The sequence below is a fragment of the Phyllobates terribilis genome, unplaced genomic scaffold (assembly GCF_046119375.1).
Source record: "Phyllobates terribilis strain yellow unplaced genomic scaffold, ASM4611937v1 Scaffold_4__5_contigs__length_816908805, whole genome shotgun sequence".
In the NCBI taxonomy this organism is placed as follows: Eukaryota; Metazoa; Chordata; class Amphibia; order Anura; family Dendrobatidae; genus Phyllobates; species Phyllobates terribilis.
This window is the reverse complement of record NW_027362764.1, coordinates 737163520-737190912: the sequence shown is the minus strand read 5'-3', so window position 1 is coordinate 737190912 and position 27393 is coordinate 737163520. Positions and strand designations below refer to the sequence as shown.

The 27393-nt window shown below is 47.1% G+C and overlaps 1 protein-coding gene across 1 annotated transcript in view; it reads left to right on the top strand.

The window, feature by feature from the left end:
• The first annotated feature begins 6278 nt into the window (after positions 1 to 6278).
• The window catches only part of EIF3H (eukaryotic translation initiation factor 3 subunit H), a 174293-nt gene continuing 153178 nt past the window's right edge, over positions 6279 to 27393 (top strand). Inside the window, exon 1 of the mRNA XM_073676790.1 lies at positions 6279 to 6434. Within this exon, the coding sequence (XP_073532891.1) occupies positions 6354 to 6434 (81 nt within the window). The 5' untranslated portion in view covers positions 6279 to 6353. The remainder of the gene's footprint in view (positions 6435 to 27393) is intronic.

The window sequence follows — 27393 nt, the reverse complement described above, 5'->3', positions numbered from 1 at the left end:
TCTAAAATATTTGTAATTAGGGAAGATAAAATATAATGACCGACATAGAACATAGGACACAAAGGGGAATTGTGCCGCTTATTTGGCATCTAATGTTCTCACATCTACAGTGTCTATCATCTATCTATTATCTATCTATTATCTATCTTCTATTATCTGTCTATCAAAAAATCATGGAGACAGCACTCTTGTCAAGTGAAAAATTAGTAATTTTAATGGCCCATGACGAGGTAACGTTTCAGTCCAACAGTGGGGGGCTTGAGAAAGGTCCCCACTGTTGGACTGAACCATTGCCTCATGGGCCATTAAAACTTACTAATTTTTCACTTGACAAGAGTGCTGTCTCCATGATTTTTTGATATTGAACGGACTGGTATGTACCTGGGAGGCTTTGCACCGTTTAGGCTGGTGCTGCTCTTTATCTATCTATTATGTATAAAAAAAGCGAGACAGCACATCTAAAATAGTGAAAAAGTAAGGATCCTTTATTCACCAACACCAGCTATGTCTCGGCTCTCTCTCTGGAGCCTTTCTCAAGCCTTTCCCCCTCGCTGGGAGCTTCATGGCCGAGCAGCTGCATGCAGCCTTACATTACCAAGCACGATGCCGAGCATCGGATGGAGTAATGTAAAGCCGCCACCACTGAACTCTGGAGGAGACATGTTCTGTGCAGTGACGGATCACACTTCTCTATATGGCATCTGATGGATGAGTCTGGGTTTGGTGAATGCCAGGAGAATGTTACCCCCTGACTGCATTGTGCCCGCTGTACAGTTTGGTGCAGGAGGATAATGCTATGGGGTTGTTTTTCAGGGGTCGGCCTCAGTCCCTTAGTTCCAGGAAAGCAAGATCTGTATACTTTAGCACAAGACATTGTGGACAATTGTAGTTTCCTATTTTGTGGGAACAGTTTGGAGAAGCCCCTTTCCTGTTCCTCATGACTGTGCCCAGTGCACAAGGTCCATACAGACATGGAGGGGGAAGAACATGACCGGCCTCACAGAGCCCGGACCTCAGCCCCATCCAACACTTATAACGGAGACTATCAGCCCGGCCTCTCCCAACATCAGGGTCCGACCTCACTAATGTTCTTCTGGGTGAAGAAGCAAAAATTCCCCTCAGACACCTCCAAAATCGTGTAGAAAATCTTCCCAGGAGAGCGCAGCTGTTATATCTGCAGAGGAGCCGACTCCATATTAATGTCTATGGATGTAGTGGGGTATACAATAAACTCTTCCTTGGGTGTGATGTTCAGGATGTGTCCCTACACCTCTGTCCATATAGTGTATATATTATTGCAGATCATCGAGCCCTTCCTCCATGTGAGTCATATACATTTCACAGAAAGCAAGCGGAAGCGAAGCAAGCGGGAAATCAGAAGGATGGCTATGACTATTTTGCATTAGAGACCAGGAGAGGAGAATGTAATTTATTTTCCTGGGTGTCAATGGGCCATGACATTATGGGAGTCTGTCTCTTTGTAGCTATGATTGGTATGGTGCTGTGTAGTTTATCATTATGGATTGGTTATACAGTCGAGCTGGCGCAGCGAGAAATATAATTTGTCTAGCTTCAAATAATAAAATATGGAAGCTGGCGCGGCGCTGTCAATACTAAGGAGAAAACGTATTGAGGGCTGTAAAGATTATATTCAGGAATCCTCTAATGTGCACACAAGTAATAATACTAATGATGGCTGCCGGATCCGAGGGGGGGGGAATGTACTCCGACTCTGGATTTGACAGGCCTGGATCAATACGCTGCTTGTAATGAGACCGGTCTGGGAGTGAGTGGGTTAACCGTATGTGGTTAATGCAACACATAAGCTTCATGGATCACGCTGATCCCTACTTCACATATCTGTCTAAAGCCGTGTGATGCCTGAAGCTCATGGATGTTCCCCACCTCATCCTGACACCGCCGCAGTATATCTGTGCTGGGATTTCATTTCTTGTAAATCCCCCCGGGTATTATATGGAGCACTATAATCTATGGAGCGATATATCTGACGGAAAACAAGACATTTCCGCACTTTGCACTGGTAGCGGCCATGATGTATTGTACCTTGGCCGTGGTGTTTTGGAATTTATTTTGCTTTGTTCTGTTTCAAGAGGAAATAATCCATTGTGCCACAATGGAAAGTGGATTCCATCAGAGTGATGGACAAGATGTACGTGGTCCCAAAACACCTTAAAGAGGAGCTGTCACCAGGTCAAAAGTGGATAATTTTTGCTCTTATGTTATTCCTGCTGCTCCACTGATTATTCCTTTTTTTTAAAATCCGCCATACGTTTCCAGAGATACGGGTCTCATTGTTATGGTCTTTCAAAGGGGGCATGGCTCAAAGGATCCTCTGGGGCATGTCTTTACCAGGGGTGTGGCTCAAAGGATCCTTTGGGGCGTGTCTTTATCAATGTGCATGGCTCAAAAGATCATCCGGGGCGTGTCTTTCCCAGGGGGCATGGCTCAAAAGATTATCCGGGACGTGTCTTTCCCAGGGGGCATGGCTCAAAAGATTATCCGGGATGTGTCTTTCCCAGGGGTGTGTCTCAAAGGATCCTCTGGGGTGTGTCTTTCCCAGGGGGCATGGCTCAAAGGATCCTCCGGGGCGTGTCTTTCTCAGGGGCATGGCTCAAAGGATCCTCCGGGGCGTGTCTTTCCCAGGGGGCATGGCTCAAAGGATCCTCCGGGGCGTGTCTTTCCCAGGGGGCATGGCTCAAAGGATCCTCCGGGGCGTGTCTTTCCCAGGGGGCATGGCTCAAAGGATCCTCCAGGGCATGTCTTTACCAGGGGCATGGCTCAAAGGATCCTCTGGGGTGTGTCTTTCCCAGGGGCATGAATCGTGTCTTTTGGCTGCTCTGCATTACTGCGCTGTGGCAATAAAAATGGTCTCTAAATAAAAAGTCTCATATCGCCGGAATAAGAGAAAAAAATGGACACTTTAAAGCTTGAGTTCTACTTAAATAAGTTCAAAATGTGGTAAAATAATGTTATGCATTCATTTCCTATTTATTCCATCTCCGCCCTGATGGTCATCACGTCCATCATTCATGTGACCACTGCAGCCAATCACTGGTCTCGAGAGTTACAAGCTATACTTTCCAGTCATCACCACTGAGACCAGTGATTGGCGACAGTGGTCACATGATGTGACGTCATCGCTGAAGCTCCTCTGCTTGCTGTCAGTGAATGGAAACAGTCATTACTTAAAGGGTTATTTGTATCACAGATATTTCTGGAACATTTACAATTCTGGGTGCCGCACCTATCTTCAAAAATAGCCGAGCAAGGGGATAGGTCTCAAATGCCTGAGATAAAGCTATCCCTTTAATCTTTCCTTCATCTTCTAAACTGATGTCACTATAGGTAACTGGGGACATAAAAGCAAAGTATTACAGTAATGGCCGCCCATGCACATTATGTGGCTGTTGGCCAAATGATGCTTCAGCCAATGGTTCGGTGGGCAGCTATCTCGGCCGGTTCTTCTATACACAGAAGTGCTCCATATGACTGCACTCGGATGACATCTGAGTGCAGTCCAATTTCCACTTACTGACAGAATGGAGACATTTTTTTTCCATCTTCTCATCCGAGAGAATCGGTTCACACTGTGATCACACTCGGATCAAACTCTGCCAAATTGACCGGATTCTCTCGGATGAGAGAATATACGCTGGTGTAAACCTAGGCTTGTAGTGAGCCATGGCTGCCACTCTGCTATGGGGCACTATGTATTTTGTGGCTGGATCTGCTCATGTCTTACACAAATCTAGTGCTTTTTATATGTCTGGATTCTGTATCTATATTTTTGATTTGTATAATTTGTCATCAAACATAATGAAAACTTTTTACATTGGTAAAGTTTTTTGTCCTCTTCCACTGGTACCACTGCCAGGGGCGGACATACCGCGTGTGCAACACAGTTGGCAATGGGGAAAGGGGTCAAGTCGCACTCCATGTTGCCCTGTAAAGACGCTAATGTGCTTTTTCTGTTTTCTCCTCCTCCTGAGAATGGGTCCCCTCTCCTCTCAGGTTGTTTGGGGGAAGGGTCCGTAGCATGTGTGTGTTTGCTCATTTGATGCCTTTATATCTAGTTAATAAAGTATTTGATTTTTTTTAAGTGTGATCTTTCCTGGTATTCAAACTCACAACCTGTAGCATGGCAGGCAGCAACTTAATCAAAATCCAAAGGCAGCACTGCTACATATAGGAGGATTTTCTCTGTGTAGGGGTGCCGTATTACTAGCGCAAGGATTGCATCTCATCGCAATGCTTGGACTGTCCGGCTGCTTTCCTGTCCCGAGTGTGACAGCAGGTATTTCTATGCAGCTGTCAGGAGAACAGTCAGTCTGAGGATTGCGAGTAATACGGCAGTCTGACTGCACCCTCAAGGTCTAAATAATATTCTTCTTCATTACTTGCATAATGTACTGGTATATAGATGTGTATATTAGAGGTAAAACAAAAGTCAGAGATTTTATTTCCTATGAGATTACGAAAAAAATAATTAATGTTTTTTACTTCACTTTTTAAAAATAAATACCACAAACCAATTAATAGCACCTATACATATTTTCTATCTCTCTAATCGTAACATCCAGTACAAAACAGACACCTTTAGGCCACGTTCACACGTTCAGTATTTGGTCAGTATTTTACATCAGTATTTGTAGCCAAAACCAGGAGAGGAACAATCAGAGGAAAAGTATAATAGAAACACGTCACCACTTCTGCATTTATCACCCACTCCTGGTTTTGGCTTACAAATACTGATGTAAAATACTGACCAAATACTGAACGTGTGAACATGACCTTAGGTGAACACGCTGAGCCCGGATATCTCCGTGACCATTTCTATTAGGTTTTTTTCTTCTCCCTCTGTGACACGGCCATTTTATTGGTTGGCCAGGATCATAGAAGAGAAAAAGAAAATTCCCACAGATGAAACCTAAGTGAAGGTGAAACAGCTGTTACCCAGTCGTTCACCAACTCCTGGGTTTGGCTTACAAATACTGATGTAAAATACTGACCAAATACTGAACGTGCGAACGTGAGCTTAAAGTAATGATACCCTGTTGAGTGCCTCCTTCAAGACTAATAATGCCACCTTTGTGCACCCTCCCTCACAAATACTCAAATTAATCAAAACTGGCATTTATTCTTCCAATCTTTCATCCAGGGTCCACAACTTAAATTCAGCAGCGTGCACCTCTTCATTTTTCTTTCAGCAGCCCTGTGCTGTTGTAGTTTACACCTATTTTAAGGCATAAATGATGATGAATTTCTCGGCTGTGATCAGCCGGGCCTCTCTTTGGAAAAAGCTCTGGTTACTTTTCAAAAATTTGTCACAGCTGGCATTAAAAACGCCAAAAGTCACAATTTTTTTTGCGTCCAAGTCCCCTTTTCCCTTGCAGACGGCGCAGGCTGGCAAGCAGATGTTTGGTAAGCTGTGTGACTACAGGACATATAGTGGTGCCGACTGCTGCTCGCCCTTGGGATCCAACTGTAACTCCGCCATGTGGACCCCGACCCAGGTGTAAATCCTCCGGAGAGGGCCGGGGCACGTGCCCTTCCCTGGATCTCCACCGCTTGCGATGCCACTTGTCTGAGACGCAAACTTTCATTGCAACGAGTGGAGATTGAGCGCGAGAACCTCCAGTGAAGACCACCTTGTGTGTTCTCGGGGTCGTGACGAACTCCTCGTGGTCGGATCCCCAGTGATCAATATCTATCTTGGGAATAATTTAGAAAAAAAAAAATATCTTCAAAATTAAATTTTTTACTAAACCCTTTCAATTAGATGCCTCGCCTCAACATTCATATCCAAGACCAACCTAAAATGTGTAGGCCTCACCTCCACGCGTGCAAAACAATGTGCGCGGCGGCGTTGACCAAAGCATGAATTGAGCGAGAAGAGGTGAGAAATAGCACGTGTGGCCGATTTAAGAAAAAAATGGCTGTAGTTGGGGCAAGTCGATACCCCTCCGACACCGACCACCCCTGCGTTTTTGGCTCACTGCTACGAGTGTCTGAAAATTCAGGCCTGTCGACAATAAAGCTCATACAGCCGCCATACGCCATTGCAAGATTAACATATTAGGCTGAGTGATTTTTTAGTCTTTTTATTCAGCACTGTGCTTATAGTTCTGCAGACTGACTATACACGCTCCATATAATGTTATTTTGGCTCTAAAAAAAAAATGTAAAAAAAAGAGTGAATTTCTTTGCCCATAACAAAGATGGCGCTCACCAAGTCCCGCCTCAGTCGGATGACGTCAGACCGTCGCCCACTTCCTGTTTCCGCCTCGCGTGTGCGTCTCGCTCTCTTTCTTTCTACCCGGCAGCTGACAAAGATGGCATCTCGTAGAGAAGCCGGCAGCGCGGCCACGGCCACGGCGGAGATCCCGGTGAAGCAAGTGCAGATAGACGGACTGGTGAGTGAGCTTTATATAGAGGCGGAGGTGGTAAAGCGCGGGCCCCTGCCTGCTGGAGGAGCGCGAGTTGCTTGCTGGGACTTGTAGTTCCACGAGCGGTGTGGTCACATAGACTAAAGCGGTGATGTGCAGCTTGTGAAACTACAACTCCCAGCTCTTGTTTGTACTCGCTGAATATAAGGGTGTTTGTCAGTTATTGTCCCGAGCAAGGTGTCCATTCTGCCTGTGGTCACACGTAGGGATCGGGCAGATCTGTGCATGCGGCTCAGTGAAGGAAAAATAACCATTAGTGTTTTTTTTTTCCTGCATTCGTTGTGCAGTAATGTCCGGGTCCTGTGATTGTACAGAGCAGTGTGGTTGGGGCGATACTGTGCCAACTCTGAGGCTTTTTTTCCTTGTATTTTAGTGGTTAAAATAAAATTCAATCTCTTAAAGGGAATCTGTCAGCAGTTTTTTTGCTGTGTAATCTGATGTAGGGGCAGAGACCCTGATTCCAGCTGTGTCAGTTAACTGGGTGTAGCAGTTGTGATAAATTCCTGTTTTCTCTGCTGCAGTTCCCTGAATGGTGAGCTGTGTATAACCCCGCCCACACCACTGGTAAATTTCTGCCTATGCACAGTGTACACGGGTAGCAGACAATCAGTGATTGGGGGCAGTGCTGGACCAGGAGGCACAAGACACCTAGTCCTGTAGTGATAATCTCCTGCTGATAAAACACTGATTTATATTGAAACAGAAAAACGCAGCCCAGTAAGTGACATGTCTCTGGAATCAGGGTCTCTGCTCCTACATCATGCTGCTCTCAGATTACATAGCAAAAACCTACTGAGATTGTGGTTTTTCTCTGCAGCCAAGATGGTGACGAGCTTCTCGGGAGAACTCGGACTGTGCACACACACAATCTTCAAGAAACCTGTTGCTGTAAGGATGCAGAAAGACGGCCATAGTGACCGGAGCGCAGTGCACGGACTGGCCGGTGGCTCTCCCGCCCTGTGCGCCACAGCTTCATGTATTTCTATGCAGTTGGCAGAGTCTGTGCACTGCGTTCCGATCTATACGTCCATCTGACTGCGTCCCAACGGTGACCCATCTGCTCCCCACAAACGCAGAGGGGAGTGTTATCAGTGATTGGCAGCAGCATGTAAGTGGTTGGTTAAAATGCAGTGCCTTGTAAAACAACAAACACTGATGGTCCTCGTCCTCCCAGGGTCCGGCACCGACTTTCCACTTCTGATCTGGTCTCTTGGCTGCAGCCAGTCGCTGAGCTCTGTGGCTCATGCCATCTACATGGTAGTGGGGAGCCATTGCTGGACCAGGGGAGGGTGATTACCTGCTCTGCTTACCAGTTTTTGTAAGTGAAAACCTCGTAATTCTTTTTTCTCTTTTATGGCTGGCGTTGTCCTGAAGACACTTGTAGTATAGGATTGCCGTTGGTGATATTGCGCCTGCAGTAGGGCCCCCGTCACATGCCCATGCACGTAGCACGCGCTTACAAAGGACCCTTTTACCTTTATTCCTCACATACAAGGCTGGAATACAACCCCTTTAATGCCTGATCTGTAAGGCTGTGTGCCGCTGGTTTCTATGCAGGAGGCTGGTGCTGATGTCCTGTTGGGTTGTCCCTGTATAGTGGACCATAGATGGTTGTTAGAGGGCTTCTCTGGGACTTCTACATTGATGGCCCTTAGGATAGGTCATCAGTATATGACCGGTGGGGATGTGACACTCGGTACATGTGGAGCGAGACCTGCAAGATGGAGGTACTCTCCCTCTACCTTACTCCATCCTTCAGCGTCTTAGGATATTTAGAGAATAGGACATCACTCCCCCCTCTGTAGTATTTTATGCACAGGCCCCTTATCAACACTGTTCCTGCATCCCTTCCCTCTTCCCTGTCCTTAGAGGGATTGTGTGTCACATGCTGGGGAGCAGATGATGCAGCTTCAGGAGCTCACTGCTCCTCTGCCTCTTAGAGCTCGTGCACCCGACTGATTTTCTTGGATGAGCTTTATCTGTGGTTTTCACAAATAGCACTTGTACTATGATATTCTAAGGGTCCGTGCACATGGCCGAGTCTTTTTTTTTTTTTTTTTTTTCCCCTCGTACCAAGTGGTCCACGGTAAAAATCCGAGACATGTCCGATTTTGATCCAAATTGCCAATGCAAGTCTATTGGTGTGTGGAAAAGATTTTTCATGGACTGACAGAATGGAGAAACTTTTTTTTATTTTGTCTCGCCACATTGATCAAACTCATTGGACTCTTTTTCTCAGGTGTGGGAAATAGGTCTTGTGACGCTACCCTTGGGTTGATGGTGGGTGCGCTCCTGAACATTAGCAGTGCGGGCCGGTGGTATGGCTGATCCAATCGGACCCCAACTGATCAGGGCTCGAATCAACGATCCTGCCATTGTCAAATAACTTGCTAAAGAAACCGGCAAATGGAAGAGGTGGCCGGTAACCGCGTCAACGAGCTGTAAACTTGTTGAATAGTTTTCCTGCAGTTTTGGTACATAGACAGTGCTTTGCATAATTTTTTTTTTTTCATTCCAGCCCTGCCACTTTTCTAATAGTTTGATGCCACAACCATCATAGCATAAAATATGTACTATTGTATATGACAGAAATCAGATTTCAGTTTTGTGGTGAATAGACCGCTCAATATGCGCCAGTCATAGTTGTGCACCTGTTGTACCAGTGGGCTTCTGTTTAAACCGGTTGTCCATCCTGAGGCTGCGAGTCTGCGGTCACTCTGTGAGGCTGCGGTCACTCTGTGAGGCTGCGAGGCTGCGGTCACTCTGTGAGGCTGCGAGTCTGCGGTCACTCTGTGAGGCTGCGAGTCTGCGGTCACTCTGTGAGGCTGCGAGTCTGCGGTCACTCTGTGAGGCTGCGGTCACTCTGTGAGGCTGCGAGGCTGCGGTCACTCTGTGAGGCTGCGAGTCTGCGGTCACTCTGTGAGGCTGCGAGTCTGCGGTCACTCTGTGAGGCTGCGAGTCTGCGGTCACTCTGTGAGGCTGCGAGTCTGCGGTCACTCTGTGAGGCTGCGAGTCTGCGGTCACTCTGTGAGGCTGCGAGTCTGCGGTCACTCTGTGAGGCTGCGAGTCTGCGGTCACTCTGTGAGGCTGCGAGTCTGCGGTCACTCTGTGAGGCTGCGAGTCTGCGGTCACTCTGTGAGGCTGCGAGTCTGCGGTCACTCTGTGAGGCTGTGAGTCTGCGGTCACTCTGTGAGTCTGCGGTCACTCTGTGAGGCTGCGGTCACTCTGTGAGGCTGCGGTCACTCTGTGAGGCTGCGGTCACTCTGTGAGGCTGCGGTCACTCTGTGAGGCTGCGGTCACTCTGTGAGGCTGCGAGGCTGCGGTCACTCTGTGAGGCTGCGAGGCTGCGGTCACTCTGAGGCTGCGAGGCTGCGGTCACTCTGTGAGGCTGCGAGGCTGCGGTCACTCTGTGAGGCTGCGAGGCTGCGGTCACTCTGTGAGGCTGCGGTCACTCTGTGAGGCTGCGAGGCTGCGGTCACTCTGTGAGGCTGCGAGGCTGCGGTCACTCTGTGAGGCTGCGAGGCTGCGGTCACTCTGTGAGGCTGCGAGGCTGCGGTCACTCTGTGAGGCTGCGAGGCTGCGGTCACTCTGTGAGGCTGCGAGGCTGCGGTCACTCTGTGAGGCTGCGAGGCTGCGGTCACTCTGTGAGGCTGCGAGGCTGCGGTCACTCTGTGAGGCTGCGAGGCTGCGGTCACTCTGTGAGGCTGCGAGGCTGCGGTCACTCTGTGAGGCTGCGAGGCTGCGGTCACTCTGTGAGGCTGCGAGGCTGCGGTCACTCTGTGAGGCTGCGAGGCTGCGGTCACTCTGTGAGGCTGCGAGGCTGCGGTCACTCTGTGAGGCTGCGAGGCTGCGGTCACTCTGTGAGGCTGCGGTCACTCTGTGAGGCTGCGGTCACTCTGTGAGGCTGCGGTCACTCTGTGAGGCTGCGGTCACTCTGTGAGGCTGCGGTCACTCTGCGAGGCTGCGGTCACTCTGCGAGGCTGCGGTCACTCTGTGAGGCTGCGAGGCTGCGGTCACTCTGTGAGGCTGCGAGGCTGCGGTCACTCTGTGAGGCTGCGGTCACTCTGTGAGGCTGCGAGGCTGCGGTCACTCTGTGAGGCTGCGAGGCTGCGGTCACTCTGTGAGGCTGCGAGGCTGCGGTCACTCTGTGAGGCTGCGAGGCTGCGGTCACTCTGTGGCTGCGGTCACTCTGTGAGGCTGCGAGGCTGCGGTCACTCTGTGAGGCTGCGAGGCTGCGGTCACTCTGTGAGGCTGCGAGGCTGCGGTCACTCTGTGAGGCTGCGAGGCTGCGGTCACTCTGTGAGGCTGCGAGGCTGCGGTCACTCTGCGAGGCTGCGGTCACTCTGTGAGGCTGCGAGGCTGCGGTCACTCTGTGAGGCTGCGAGGCTGCGGTCACTCTGTGAGGCTGCGGTCACTCTGTGAGGCTGCGAGGCTGCGGTCACTCTGTGATGCTGCGAGGCTGCGGTCACTCTGTGAGGCTGCGAGGCTGCGGTCACTCTGAGGCTGCGAGGCTGCGGTCACTCTGTGAGGCTGCGAGGCTGCGGTCACTCTGTGAGGCTGCGAGGCTGCGGTCACTCTGTGAGGCTGCGGTCACTCTGAGGCTGCGAGGCTGCGGTCACTCTGAGGCTGCGGTCACTCTGAGGCTGCGGTCACTCTGAGGCTGCGGTCACTCTGAGGCTGCGGTCACTCTGCGAGGCTGCGGTCACTCTGCGAGGCTGCGGTCACTCTGCGAGGCTGCGGTCACTCTGCGAGGCTGCGGTCACTCTGTGAGGCTGCGAGGCTGCGGTCACTCTGTGAGGCTGCGAGGCTGCGGTCACTCTGCGAGGCTGCGGTCACTCTGCGAGGCTGCGGTCACTCTGCGAGGCTGCGAGGCTGCGGTCACTCTGCGAGGCTGCGAGTCTGCGGTCACTCTGTGAGGCTGCGGTCACTCTGCGAGGCTGCGAGGCTGCTGTCACTCTGTGAGGCTGCGAGGCTGCGGTCACTCTGCGAGGCTGCGGTCACTCTGCGAGGCTGCGGTCACTCCCGCGAGGCTGCAGTCTTGTGAATCCTCACATTGTGCCCACTGTAAGGATTCACCGGCACCGGAACGGTCTGGTGTGTGACTACATCTATGCGTAAATGCGGTCACGTTGCATCCAGACGTGCAGCCTCATTCACTGCAAGTGTATTGAGCGAGGCCTGACATGTCTAGTTGGAATGTGCCTTGCGGTCACACGACTACCCGCTCCTGGAGAATCCTCGCATCATGCAGTGCATGCCCTGTGAGGATTCACAAGTCTGCAGTCACATAGAGGAGCTACAGACTTCCAGCCTCAGGCTGGACATCCCCCTTTAAGACTGGATTATGAAATGCCGGTCTTGTTACGTTACTCGATATTTTGGCGTTCAACCATGGGAAATGTAGGCCACGCAAAGCAAGTCCTGGCGGCATCAAAACAAAGGACGGGGCAAGAAGATGATAAATGCCTACGTTCAGTCTATGGTGGCATCTCCTGGTGGGCAAATAACGCACATGTAGTTCTTTTCTGTATTATTAGCTGGGAATTTTCTTACTTGGATATTCCGTACAGGAAAGTGTTGAGTCAGTGTTTTTTTTGGAAGGCTGAGATGAAGATCTCGCGTGTCTAGTGAGCTCCAGCATTATGGCTGTTCGGAGGGCTCCACAGATGGCTGTAACCCGGCGCTTTGTTGCTTATCTTCTATGTCAGCAGTTTACAATTTCTTTAAAACTTACTGTAATCACCAAACATTTCCACATCTCCTATCGTGCGAATCCCCCCGCCCTTCTCACATTCACAGACGGGTCTCTCGGAGATGGGTCCACCGTGTCCTCCACAGATGACTGCACTAAAGATGAGCTCACCTCTATATGTCTGCCATAAAGGCTGGAGCGCTTCTTATATGAGGGTTGTTATAAGGGACACACTTTATTATGTGAGGACTTTTATGGAAACTCAGTCATCCAGGACTGGGGTACTCTATTTTTTCCTGAATTTAAGGCACAGATATGTTGGTGGCTGATCTGGAAATTGATGCTTACTCAGCAGTAACACCAAGAAGGAAAAGTCATGGAGTTATGGAAATCACAGAATGGAGACATGTTACTGTTATGCATATGGGGAGACAATTTTTAAAATATTTTGGGTTTATTCAGTCTGGATTATAAGCCAAATGCAGAAATCTTGGCACTTCCAGCCTCGGCTGCTATCACTGAGGTTATCAATGGTCATCTGAGGAAGGTTCTGCTGCGCTGAATACACTTGGGCAAATCATCAAGTTCCGCTGCTGGCAGCTCCTTTGTAATCACCGACCAATGACGTCCCAGAAATGCTCCATGGGAGACAAGGCCGGAGACGCTGCAGCCATGGGAGTAGGCGTAAGCCATGCAGGCTGCTCATAGTAGCACGGACAAAATGTGGCTTGGTGTTGAAACATGTCTCCTGAACACTGAAATGGCCATATCACTGGTTCCACAACCATATCTGTGTCTTCGAGCTGTTAGTGAACCTGGAACGGTCCAACTACCGTATGTTATGCCGCCCCAAAGCATAATCCCAGGAGTAGGGCCGATGTCACATTTCCTCGTGAGAGCCTCTCATAGACGTTCCCCACGTGGTCTTGTCAGGTTCAATGATGGCGCATAGTAAATCCATTCTGGACTGCAAGTGAAATTAGACAACACATATGAAGCCTGAGGCGTCTCAGTGACTACACAAACCATCAGAAGTTGTTTACATAAATTTGGGCGACAAGAGGTCTACTGACCTCACCACTGCTCTCAAAAGCTATTATGATGCAGAGCAAGACTGCAATGAAGGCTTCTACTTTCCAGACACTTGTAGGTCTATCCTCTTCAGTGACGAGTCAAGCTTTGGTCTTGGATGCAATGGTAGCCGGACATTGGTCTGGAGACCATGTAGGTTACTCCATAAAGAGGCCTTCACGAGGGGACATTAGTGTCCCAGTTGATGTTCTTCAACATGGCAACGCCGCATGTTTCTTGTGCTGCTGTGAGCAGCCTGCGTGGCCTAAATGTGCACCCATGGCCTGTGGCGTCTCTGCATTTGTCTCCCATCCAGGACATCTAGGATATCATTGGTTGGCAATTACAGAGGAGCAGCCAGCAGTGGATCTTGATGATTTGCCCAAGTGCATTCATTGTCTGAGCCGGTTCTGCTGCAATCTCAGGTCGACAGCATTGCAGCCAATTTATGAGCTCATCTGTTCTGCTTGAGTTGATAGCAGGAGCTTCTGAGCTCACTGATTGGCTGTAGCGCTGAAGATTTGATGGTGGCGCTGCAGACAATAACCAACAAACCCAGGAGGTTATTTGCACTGGAATCACTTAGATTTCTGTAACTGGAAAACTCCTTCAATATTTTGAAACTAGTGGAAGGGAAAGCTTCTTTACATGCTGAAGTGTTACTTACCCCTCTAAACCCCCTGCTGCTCCTGTGGTCTTTTCTGCCACCACAATCCTCTCTAATGGTCACTTCACTCTGTAGCCAATCTGTGACCTTGGGTGATAATAGTCTTCTGCTTCAAAAACTATGCAGCCACGCCGTGGTCTATAAGATGCCGCTCGCACATGCCGTAAAGTGGACCCTAAATACTTGAAGTCTCGTAAAATAAGGCCAGACAGAACTCCTCCTCTCAGGGTCCGGCGCCGGCTGTCTACCTCTGCTCTAGTCCTTTGTTTTATTTCGTCACAACTATATCGCACATCACCAATGGCGGCCAATTCATGCGCTCGACGTCTCGTGCTCTCGGTCTACATCGGCAGAGCTGCTGTGCTCAGCGATTGTCTGCAGCGGCGATCATGACACCTCCACTGCAACAAGACGGGAAGTTGGTGGCGGATGAGAACCATCTGGCTTTATTTGATGTCCCTTTTTTGAAAGTGGAAAACTTTTTTTGATTGGTCTTCCCTCTATTAAATGTCATTCATTGAGTTGATCATGGAAGTTGATAAATAAGTTGATCAATAATGAAAGTTTGTAAACTTTGGAGAGGTAACGTCTGCAATAATCAGACCTGGTAACCTTGTCGATACAGATTCACTATTATTAAAGATGGTTCTGCTCGTAGACTATCTGCACAATGGATTGCCAGAACATCTAATTGTCTTTGTGTAAGAGCGGCCATTAATAAGAGCCTCTGTAATGAGACAGATACCGCGTGGCATTGTCCTGCCGCCGGCTGGATGCGCCTGCCTGCTAAACGGCTTGATGGATTCAGTCGGATTCTGATCTCTTGGCGTTACTCACTGCTTTGGGAACCTGGGAGATCGTCTTAGAGAGATGAAGAACACGGGTTTTTAAGTTCAAGACACATTCTCCCTCCCCGGCATGTCAAAAATGTCTGAGCGATGGGACGCGGTTACAGAGGCCTCGTCTCCACACGCGAAAATGAATTGAGCCTTTTGTCCTTTGACAACTCTGGGGAGCAGGATGAGGACAAAGTATCTGACAGATAAATGGCACGCTTCCCCGGCGAGCTAGCCGTATCAGGAGAGGAAAACGAAGAAAAAAACACCTTCTAAGAGGGCGATCAGGTCATAGCTCAACCACCACCTTCACGAATAAAAAGGACTCTGCGTCCTATGAGGGGGATTTGTGCTTCCGGAAAGAGAAATTGCACCGTTGTACGCTCATCTTGCCGATGGACTTTTTCTTGGTAGTTTTGTTTTATTTTACCGGGGAATTGTTTTAAGTGGAAACATCTTTCCGGCGTCCAAATATTTCTGGAGTTCACTTTTTATCCTCCTTGTGTAGACTAGATAGTTCTTAGCCTTGTAACTCGGAGATATTTCATTGTAAGCCCTTGGCGGACAGCGTCGAGGAATAACTTCCGGCTGGCACAATGGAAACGTTTCTTGTTGGTTGTTCACAATTCTGATTTCTTTTGTGGGGGTGAAGGAGGGGGAATTTCCAGTAGTGGGATGAAAGTCGTCTGTTCTAGCAGATAAGGATATATAGTAAAATGTTCGGAAACTAGAACTTTGGGTCAATTTTTTTCTAGAAAGCTGGACTTGTTGCAGTTTTTGGGATTGGAAGAAAATGAGTCAAAAATTGGGCAAAATTTGAAAAATAGCATTTTCAGCATTAAAACTAAAGCTAGACCCCAAGATATGATGTTGAGGCTGGTGAGGCATCTGTTTGGGTTTATCCATCGTTATCGGGGGCTCCCATCAGGGATTTTTTTTTTTTTAGATGTTTTCGAATGTCCTCAGAAAATCCTGAATCTGTTGTCTTGTTATCGGGCAGATATTGTGATTTTTGCAGTTGCGCAATTGACTCACGTTTAGGGCTCAATCACACGAGCATATAAATCGGACGAGTGCAATGTTAGTAGTAAATGATTCATTTCTTACCTGTTCGTTTTTTTTTTTTTTTCTCCGCTCGGATCGGACTGAGAAAACAGTGGCGGCTTGCTGCGGGTGGCCGCATGTATCGGATCTCACTCATCAATGCAAGTCAATGGGTGCGAAAAAAAAATCGCACTGCACGCAGACCATGCGTGTGCCGTCTAAATTTTTTCACGCACACATCTCATAGACAAGCCAACATTTCATCAGCCAGGTACAGTAAATTCACAGTCCGAGCCGTTAGAATAGATAGAAGTGTCAGTGAGATATATAATCAGTGCTTTGCCTGTGTAGTTTTCTGTATTTAGCTAATAAATGGCATGGGGTACTGCCAAGTTTTAATAACCAGCACAGGCTAAGCAGACAGCTGCAGGTTGATATTAATGCCATGGACTGATATAACGCCAGCCCTCAGCCGCCCCAGAAATGGCGCATCCTTTAGATGTGCTAATTCTGGCTCTTAGCCTCTGCGTTTCCCACTTGCCCATGTGCGGTGGCAATCTGGGGTAATGGTTTAGGGATTGATGTCAGCTGTGTAATGTCAGCTGACATCAAGCCCAATGGGGGTGTCCGATAAGACGCCTCTCCATTACTAACGCCATAGTCAAAAAAAAAAAAAAAGACAGACACTTCCTTTTTTTATTTTATTTTATTTTTTTACAAATAAAAGCGCTCCCCAATAGTGATTAGCGAGCGTGCTCGTTTAACCCTTTTGCTGAGCTCACTCGGGTGCTTTCCGAGTATCTTCGGCGTGCTTGTATATTACGTTCGCGTCTCTGTGTCTGCATGATTTATGGCTTAGTCAGTCTCAACACATGTGGGGATTGCCTGTTTGTTAGGAAATCCTCACAAGTTTGAAAAAGTTGCACTTGGAAAAAAAAAAAAAAGTTTGCATGAAAATGGTAGAAAAGGGGATGTAGCGCGCACCTTAGGTGACCAATGCCGGGGCGTGGGGCGCGCACCTTAGGTGACCAATGCCGGGGCGTGGGGCGCGCGCCTTAGGTGACCAATGCCGGGGCGTAGCTGTTACAGGTGATAGGAACTTTAAAGGGGCTGTCCAGCATTGCTCACTTATGCAGTCATATATTATTCTCTGGTGAGGCCGGAGCGCTCTCTGACATGTCGCCTGTTTGGATCATGGAGTGATTTTGAGGATCGCACTTTAGTAACCATCCGTCGCTCTGCAATCCGAGCAAAATTGCATGTTTGCGAAACGTCGCTATTCTGCGGCCCGGCAGGAAAAGATGTGGCTACGCCTCTTTCTGCGCAGGTTGTGGAATTAGTCTTGACGTCGTCCGGCATTGATGTGTTTTGCTCTTTACGGTTTCATTCGTCCTGACCTTTCCTATTGACTGGCTCCTAGTAAAAGCCACTCGCTGAAGCCGCTCAGTAATTCCGCGTCTTTGCCATTTCTTCTTGGTCCTTTAATTTCTTTCAAGGGTCTTCAGTGACGTCTTTGGCTAATTCTCCTTAAGTTTAATGGGTATCAGAATCCTTCACATCTGCGGATAGATGGGAGCCTTCATCTAGTGAATACATAGGAGATGGCCGACTGCTCCATTGTAGGGAAAGTGCTGACGGCACTGGCGGACACAGAAGAGGGCCTGTGCAGAAACAGTGTATGGGGCCTTTACAGTCCAATAGCCCCTTTGGAGGTGGCAGTGGCCCCCTTACTTGTGTGTCCCTGTGCGGTTGCACCAGTGATATGTCTGCCCTTGGTTGATGAGTGTAAAATGGGTTAATGTTGACTTGTCAGGGACGAAAAACGCGGGTGTGACCGGCCTGGAGTGCACACGACCTCCCTGCAGACTGGTGCAGCAAGTCTGCTCTGAAAATCTGATCATAATGTGCATGCTGCAATATTATTATTATTATTTTTTTTTTTTTCCCCAGTCCCCATAGAAGCTCATAAGGAAAAATGCCCCAATAAATGCAGAAGTCCATCAGCGTCTTTATACACAGTGGGCAGCAGTTATGACTTCACATCCGCTTTGCTTGAACTGTCAGGCTGTGTTCACACACAGCGTTTTCTGAACAAAAATACACAGCAAAATATATCGTTCTTCTCCTGAGTCAGATTTTTTTTTTCTTGTTCGTGAGATATGGTCACCTGCTGCCTATCTATTAATCTAGTGTCTAACGAAGTAGTTGTGTTCCTTAAAGCGGTATTCTCATCTCATAGATCCTATCCCAATATGTAGTAGGTGTAATAATAATACCTCCAATTAGAAATGTAGTAAAGTTCTTCTGATTAGCTATGTTTCTTACCCCATGTGCAGGCATTGCAGTAGCTTAAGTATCCATGGTTATGACCACTTATATAATGACAGTTAGTTGCTAGTGGTTGTAACCATGGATACCAAAGCTACTTCAATGCCCTGCACATGGGTTAAGCGACAACTAATCAGAAGAACTATACTACAATTCTAATTGGAGGTATTTGCTAATATTATCATTATTACACCAACTACATATTGGGATAGGATCATGGAGATAGGAATACCCTTTTATCTCTTCTGTATGGGAGCTGACACCCGCTGCATTTTTGCCCGTCAGTAGGTGCTATTCTCTTCAACAAAGTAAAAAGTCGAATTGGCGGTCATTAAGGAGTTAAATTATTTCAGAGAGGATTTTGTTGTATTGGGGCTTCTCTTGGTCCGTAACTTGCTAAATGAAACCCCGGATGATGATTTCCTGCTGTAGCAAAAGTCCATTAATGCGCCTGAGAATGCGGTGTGCTGGGCTTGTAATGAGCGCTTGGCTCCAGAGCCGTCTGGGGGCAGCGTCTCACTGCTTCTTATTTGCTGTGACAGACTTGAGTATCAGGATTGCATCTGGTGCGGTGTGTGCAGCGAGAGCCGCCGCCGAGGTGCTGCGGGGCACAGCCGTACCGCGCCGTCCGTCACACACCGCTCCCGTGTAAGTGACTCTGAAAAGATGGGACAGATTAGAGGCCTCGGGAGAACAGAGTGAAAACTTCAATTTCACTAAATAGTTCATAGAGAGCGGGATGGAGGCAGCGCTCTACAAGTGAGCAACGGCAGTCCTGTTCTGCAAAAGTTTTTTTTTTTTTTTTTAGTTTTTTTTGCTTTTCTTTTTTCTTTTTATGCCTATCTAGCATTTATTAAATGCAGATTGTGCCTATTGTTCTTTTTCAAGCAGGATATATATATACTAGATGGTGGCCCGATTCTAGCGCATCGGGTATTCTAGAATATGTATGCAGCCGACCGGGCACAATCAGCAGAGCGGTGTTTAAATTTGGCGACAATATCGCTGATTGGTCACGGCCGGTGGTTGCGACCAATCAGCAGAGCAGTGTTTAAACTTGGCGCCAATACTGCTGATTGGTCGCGGCTGGCGACCGCGACCAATCATCAGAGCGTTGTTTAAATGTGGCACCAAAATTGCTGATTGGTCGGGGCAGCGGCCGCGACCAATCAGCACAGCGGTGTTTAAATGTGTCTGCAAGATCGGTGATTGGTCGCGGGCGCTATTTAAATGTGGCGCCCAAATCAGTGATTGGTCGCGGCGAGAGATCGCGACCAATCATCGAATCGTATTGGTGAGGATCGGGGAGCGCCGCTGCCTGTGCGGCTACTTCCGCTGCGAGAACACGGGACATGAGCGGGCATTCGCAGCAGAAGTATCCCGCCCCACAGCGCCGCTCCCCGGTCCTCCCTTGACACCCTAGCCGCATGGAGGTCAGCCTCGCGCCGGTCATCTCCCGGCTGCATCGCCGCTGAGCTCCGTCCTGCAGATGAGCCGCTAACGGCCGCCATCTTTTTTCAGAAATCCCGCGGCGCTGATTGGCCGCTGCCGGACCAATGAGCGACGCGGGATTTCCTGGACGGACGGACGGAATAAGACGATTATATATATATATAGATAGATAGATATTTTTTTACACTTTGATCAGTGGAAATAAAATTGCTCCTCTGCATTGTCCCTTTGAATAAAATTGGTTTGAGTGCTGTCCGTTTTTTTCTTTTTTTACACACAGCACTCAGACTGAAAGTACGGTTGCATTAACGAGCCCTAAGGATGTGATCGCACGCTGATCTGCCACATACGGCTAAAAGCAACATGCAGGTGCAAGGGCAAGAGCATAATGTGAACTCGTGCTCGTTTTTCCCTTTAAATCGATGTGACTTTGGGTTGCGTGCAACTATAAAGTACTGGCGTCTACAATGAGCCGCATGAATGGCCGAGAATTTGTACAGTACATCGCTTGGCAATTTCAAGTTTCCAAACTAGAGTAGAAAGAAAAAAAAAAAAAGAATTGGACTTAGTGCCGCCCTTTACTTCCTCCCTGCTGATGTCTGTTGCAAAAACTAATCGAGAAGGCTAGACTCACTGATACTCTATGGCCCTTTTGCATACGGTTTGATTTTTATAAAACATCCAGCATGATAGCCATGTCGTCGTATTCTGTTGCCATAGACGTCTTCCATATCAACATCAAGATCAAAAACTTTACATGTTTAAGAAATGGATGTGCTGTGGATTTGCAATCTGCAACGAGGGTCAATTTCAGAAGCAAATTTTTTCCACAATCTGGGAATGATCTCTAGTTAAATCTTAATTCACGGTACAGTGGATGTCTGTTTTATTAATGCTGCTAAAGTCCTGTGATTACAGCTGCATCAGCAATGATTCAAGCAGACTTTTTCTGCAAGTTGTACAGGAAGGTAATTTTTTAAGCTAGAAGGTTTGTAGACTACATACCCTGACGGCTCCACGTCAAATACCGTATGTGAGGAGCTAGACTAAGTACCCTGACGGCTCCACGTCAAATACCGTATGTGAGGAGCTAGACTAAGTACCCTGACGGCTCCACGTCAAATACCGTATGTGAGGAGCTAGACTAAGTACCCTGACGGCTCCACGTCAAATACCGTATGTGAGGAGCTAGACTAAGTACCCTGACGGCTCCACGTCAAATACCGTATGTGAGGAGCTAGACTAAGTACCCTGACGGCTCCACGTCAAATACCGTATGTGAGGAGCTAGACTAAGTACCCTGACGGCTCCACGTCAAATACCGTATGTGAGGAGCTAGACTAAGTATTCTGACGGCTCCACGTCAAATACCGTATGTGAGGAGCTAGACTAAGTACCCTGACTGCTCCACGTCAAATACCGTATGTGAGGATAGTTTTTTTAAGTTTTCACAAGAGGTGTGCTTTGACTAAAATGGCTGCATTACTAGATATAACTCAAGGATCACAAAAGACCTGGTTTGAAGGAGTGGCAGTCGGGTCTTATCTCTTTTTTTGCAAATCTGTTACAAAGCCTTTTAGAGCATGCACACAGCACTGGTCTCCTGAACTCTCAGCCATATTTGGTCCCCTGTAATCCCGAGCAATCCAGATAATAGAGCGGGGTTATGTTTTATTGCCGGTGAATGTCTTGGCCGCCCTCCAGCATTGCTTATGTGTGTATGATCATTGTGCGTGTCAGCAGTGAGGGTTATAGATGGCACCGCACCAGAAAACAATCCCAGCGCCTTCTCCTACAAGGATGCCGAACTGATTATTCTTCCTCTTGTCTTCAGCTCCCTGTTGCACGGCAGATTGCAATACTCATTCAGAGCTAAAATATGACTGGATAAAATGGAGTTACAGCGTCGTAAAAGTGCTGACTGTGGTACTATCTCTGCCGTTCCAACAGGCCCATAAAAAATCAGATTTAATCAGCACAAAACGTGGCGCTTCTGTTAAAAGGGCTGTAAAGTTAACAAACACAACAGTCTGGTCTACTACGCGGAAGAAAATGTACCAAGGCCAGATGTGTCTGACATTGGCCTTCCCGATGCTTGGCGATAGGTGGGAAGTCTGTGTATCCAACAACATAAAGTTATAAAACTGATAGAAAAACCAGGATAAAAACAATAAGCAAATACTCTGCAGTGAATTGGAATAATATATAAGGGAATGTAAGTGTAAAAAGCCATCCTACAGCGTCAAGGTGACCCCACAAGGTGGTCCTGTGTGCCAGCAGACCTCAATAGATGGGGCAGAGTAGGACGCAGGCCCGACTGTTAATAAATATGGTGTAATGTGTCGCCCACCTTTTTATGTCATTATGTCAGACCTTTTATCGATAACTTATTGTAAGTTGTATCAATAGATTTTTTTATTTTTATTTTTTATAGAAGCTCATTCTTGAAACTTTATCATTGGTTTTCTTTTATGTTTTGGGTTAAACGTGTCCCTCTAACCCTGTACGATCACAAAAGGGGGTAGCCAATTTGCATCAGCCATGCTCTTAACCTAGAGGTAGTATTTTAAGGGCAGAATACTTCCTTAATATTGCATATCAATCTAAAAGGAAGAAAAAAAACTGTAATGTAATATCTGATCTGTATGCATTAGCCTCTGTGAAGTCCTGGGGTCTTCCGTGGGTGTAATACTAAGACAACACAGAGTGAGGGTAAAACAGTGTGGCAATACTTTATTGAACCATAAAGCGGACAGTAAACACGTAGAACAGTCCCAGCAAATACACAAGATGGTACAACATTACACAGTCTCACTCTTCATTCCACGCCCGCCTGGGATAGAACAGCTGTGACTTTGGAGATTTCCAGGGCCGACTACCTCAACCAGTGGCCCTCGCTTCTGGCAGGCCCCCACAGAGAGAAGGTAGCGGCAAGCATAGGAGGCTAGCAGTCCATTGAGGTACAAGGCCAGGAGACCCGAGGGTTCAAATCTGGCCTCTCCCAGAGTTTCCATGGGGCCAGGTGACCGGTGGGTCCCTCCTGGCAACTCCAAATGTCTCCATGGGTTCTAGGCGACTCGCTTCTAGCAAACCCACAACAACATATCCATGGGGCCAGGTGACTTCTTCGTCCTCTCCTGGACTCCCCAAAAGTATCCATGGTCTCTCTGATGGTTAATGGAGCAGGTCCCAATCTTTCCAGTCAGGGCTGGTACCCTTAGACTAGAATCATGTAAAATACAAATCTGTGTCTCTTTTGGATGCCATGCAATCCATCTACTTTCCTGAAGGATGTCTCTCATTCTCCTTCTAACATCTTTCTCAATCTGTCCCAAGACTCTCTGCTACAGAAATACATGTCCCTTTTTAAATACACCTCCGCAGGTCAAGGGGTTTTTAGAGGGCAGCCTCACATGGCTCGGCTATCATTGTTTTAGCTAATCCATTTACATAGTTGGTATCACAGGGGCTATTGCAAATAAACCTCTAGCTGACTTTTAGTACAATTTGTCATTAGCATAGTAAACATGATTGTTTCCAAATGAATAGAATTCAGGATTATACAAATAATGGTCTGTTCAGTATTTGGTCAGTATTTCACATCAGTATTTTTAAGACAAAAACAGGAGTGGCACAATCAGAGGAGAAGTATAATAGAGACACGTCACCACTTTTGTTTTTATCACCCCACTCCTGGTTTTGACTTCCAATTACTGATGTAAATAACTGAACGTGTGAACGTGGCCTTAGGTGAACACGCTGAGCTTGGATATTTCTGGGACCTCTGTGACCATTTGTATTGTTTTTTTTTTCCTCCCTCTGTGACATGGCCATTGTTTTTGATTGGCCGGGCTCATAGAAGAGAAAAAGAAAACGCCCACAGATGAAACCTAAGTGAAGGCGAAACAGCTGTTACCCAGTCCTACACCATGTAACTCCCTCCCGTGATGTGCCCTTTTTTTTTTAGAAATAGTGTTTTTTTAGGCAGCTTCCGGAGTGCCGTAATTTCTTCTTCTTATTATACTTTATTTCTATTTACTGAGCACCACCGCTGCTTTTTCCTCCTAGCTCTGGCTGATCTTATTTTTTATTTATTTTACTCACTTATACAGCGCCATTAATTCCACTGCGCTTTACAGACAACATCACTGTCCCCATTGGGGCTCACAATCTAGATTCCCTATCAGAATGTCTTTGGACTCCTTGCAGATGTTGTCCTTGGTGGGATTTGAACCCAGGTCCCCAGTGCCGCAAGGCTGCAATGTTAACCACTGAGCCTCCGTGCTGCCCTTCCCGCGGATGTTCGTGTTTGGTGCGTAGCACTTACATGTCCATTATTAACTGAGGAAACTCCAAAAAATAAAAGTATTTGTAAAAATCAGATGCCACATGGATATTCTGTAAGGGATGAGGTTTAGCTCCAGCCGTGCAGCTCTCTGATACTTGGGTCTCCTTCTAATCTGCAGCTATCAGCCTGAATATATACAGCTGGCGGTCTTATTTTGCAGGCCCCCCCCCTACCCCCTCCCAAAAAAAAGCGCTGCGTAAACAGTTGTCGATCTTTCTGACCCTGGGACCGAACGTCAGGCTAGAAAAGTGCGCTCCCGAGGCGGCTCATTGAAGCAGATGGATTGAGAATTGGCTTGTAGTACAGATCAATGTGAATTATTTTGGAAGCCGGGCCAAGTTGTAGATCCAATTTTTGTTCTGTCGCGGAGCAGTTGCTGTGCGTACGCTCTGCCAGCACTTTATGAACAAATTGCCAAAGGTGATTTTTATTCTTTTTCTGCTTGTAAAACGTAGTTTTCCTATGTGGTTCCCTGACAATTGTTAACTAACGGTCAGTGGGCGTTCATTTTGGCCTTGTTTTAGCTCCGTATGAGCCAGATGTTACACGAGTAAATGAGAAGCTATGAATTCTCCCAAAGTTGGTGTCCATTGTGTTCTTAGGGCGTGCAACATTTTATTACAGTCTGATTAGTGATGTTTGGTGGTTCCTCATTAACTTCATTATCTTCCTTGGAAAGACAGTCTGCTCAAAGTGACTGTTCAAACAAAGCTCAGGCACTTGATGCACCTTTGACATTGCTGAGCTGTTTAGTGCATCTTTCCACCTAGTTGTTTTTGTCTCCAACTCTTGTAAAGCCAGAGCTGTCAATCAAGGAAGAAGGGGGGAGGGGGCAGATATAAATGCAAAACGGTACACTAAGGGTGCACCTGTGCTTGGTTTGAAAAGTCATTTTATGCTGACACTCACTTTTGAAGGATTAACTGTCATTGGATTTTTCATCACAAAACTGCTCCCTGATGTTACATTTCCTGTTCTGCTTTCTAAATGTAAAATGATCTGGTTAAAAAAAAGTTAAATATCTTGTAAAAATCCCTGAGCTCCTCCTGAATCTGCCACTATTTTCCATTTTGCTCTGCGTCCCTCCATTGCAGAGATATTTACATTTTGTTGCTTTTGGCGAGCAGTATGTGAAATCTCTACTTGTAGTTTCTGGGGGGTGTATGCTGCCGATCACAGCTTAGCATGTGATAAATGCCGTCTCAGAGGTTTCCGAGCTGTGAATGTCAGTCTGGGAGGCATGGGTGAAAGCATACTTCCCCAGAGAAGACCCCCTGAGAAGAAATGCTCAGTTGGACTATCAGTAGAGATTTCACATATTGCACTGTAGAAGAAACAAATGTGAATATCTCTGCGATGGAGTGACGCAGCGCAAAACTGGAAACCGCGGCAGAATCAGGGATTTTTACACGGAATTTGACTCAGATTTTTGAAGAAGGTGACGGGTTCACTTTAGTCACCGCACTCAAAGTATGTTAACATGCTGGAATCAAGGTGTTGGAGCCACATGGTAGAGGAGCCGCAATGCCGTAAATACATCCTCATCTGGCTCGATTGAGGTGACTAAGCACAGGATACATAGTTTGAAGCTTGTTTTAAATTTGCACTGGTTTAGGGCATGGTCATAATGACTCTTCTGCTAAGTTGCTCCACCTCCTTGACTCCAACTAGGTAGTTCATAGGGCATTTTATAGAATCCTGCTCATTGCTGTTGCTGTAAAATACACCTGATTTTACACTGCGTCTTCACTATGTGGAAATAGCACTCTTGAAGTTAAGACCGGCTCGTGTCTACCTCCTGCCAAATCATACGAGCTCAACTGGCATGTTAGTGGGAGAAATGGTGGAAGACCACAGTTGGCCGAATTATCCTTTGGCCACTGACTGCTCTGTCTTATAAGTTGTTTATTCACAATGCAACTGGAACTTTCTAAAGAAACTTTTTGTTTTTTTTTCCTTTTTTGGTTTTTGAAAACTTTTGTTTTTAAAAACATGAGTGATCGCTCAAGAAGAGAATAGGTGAATGATTTGGGACTTCTGGAGGCACTTTGTCTTCTTGTCACTATTGAAGGCTGATTCCGGAACACTTTCCGTGAATAGACAATGCCGAAGAACCTTCCACTGATTAAATACAGTGTGTGAAGGTGTTGATTTGTGACAATGGAGAAATTCCGAGCCGCCCGTACTTGTCTCATCTAAGGGAAAGTATGTAAAAGAAAAAAAAAAAAAAATGCTTACATTCATGATCTGCTCTGTAGACCGGTGGCAAGAAATATCTGCTAGGTCACCGATTGATTATTCCTGCCTAAAGCTGGTCATACACGTTAGATGGCTGTCGTCCGACGCTCCCGTAGAAGAGTGCTCGTTCGGGTGAACGCTCCATTGTCATCTATGAGAGACACTTCAGCTGCCGGTTTATCTCCAGGAGAACAATGCGGTTGGCAGTCCGAAATCGGACATGTCCGATCGTCATATCTCCCAACCATTTTGGCCAGTGCCCCCATACACATTAGACAGTTGGCCGAACTTGTCAGTATCGGCGGGTTCAGACAGACCCTGTCTTCAGATGCCAGATACTAGTTGAAATATAGTGTGTATTGGCAGATAAAAGTCCACCTGCCCTTTTGTACAAGACCTGAAGAAAAGTATGCCCCGCCACAAGTTAAAACATTTAAGCTATGTCTTATTGGAGTCTTTTTCTGAGTCTTTCGAATAGAAGATGAGCAGAAACTCAACTTTTTTGAGGAACTTGTGAGATTTGGAGAGTTTCCCCAAACTTCTCGAAAAACTGTGTGCACGTAACCCCAATATTTTGATCAAAAAAGCATAGAAGCCATCCCACCGCGTCAAGGTGCACCCAATCGGGACGGTACCTACTGCAACTCTTGTAGCTCCCCTCTCTGTGTCAGCAGGTGCTAAAATAGATAAGGGCAGAGGAGGACTTGGGTTCTGACTGTTAAGGCGCCTGCCCATGGGAAGATGTGTGCATTGCACTTATACCAACATATGCTCTGGCTCAACGTTTTTTTTCGTACAAATGGGCGTGGCTCCTCTTTTTTGGGCTGTTCATTTTATTAACATAGCTTTCCATGGGCAAGTTTCTGAACAGTCAGGGCCCAGGTCCTGCTCTGCCCTTATGTATTTTTACCTATGCTGACACATAGTGAGGTGAATTACAAAAGTTGGGACCGTCCCGATTTTGTTCACCTTGTCGTGGTGGGACGGCTCTTACGCTTGTTTTGATCAAAACAAATGTTAACCAAATGCCCTATGTTGATTACATGGACTATTACTATTTACTTATTACACAGGGTATTTGTTCATTTTGTATATAACCTCAGTATGTCCCGGAACGGACCCGTTTCTCAAGCTTTATAATTTGCAACTTATATATTTTGATTAGTTGGCTCTGTTTTATTAACATTCTACCAGCACCACACTTGCTGGAACTACCTTTTTTCATCTCTTCATAGCATGCATTTCTCCCG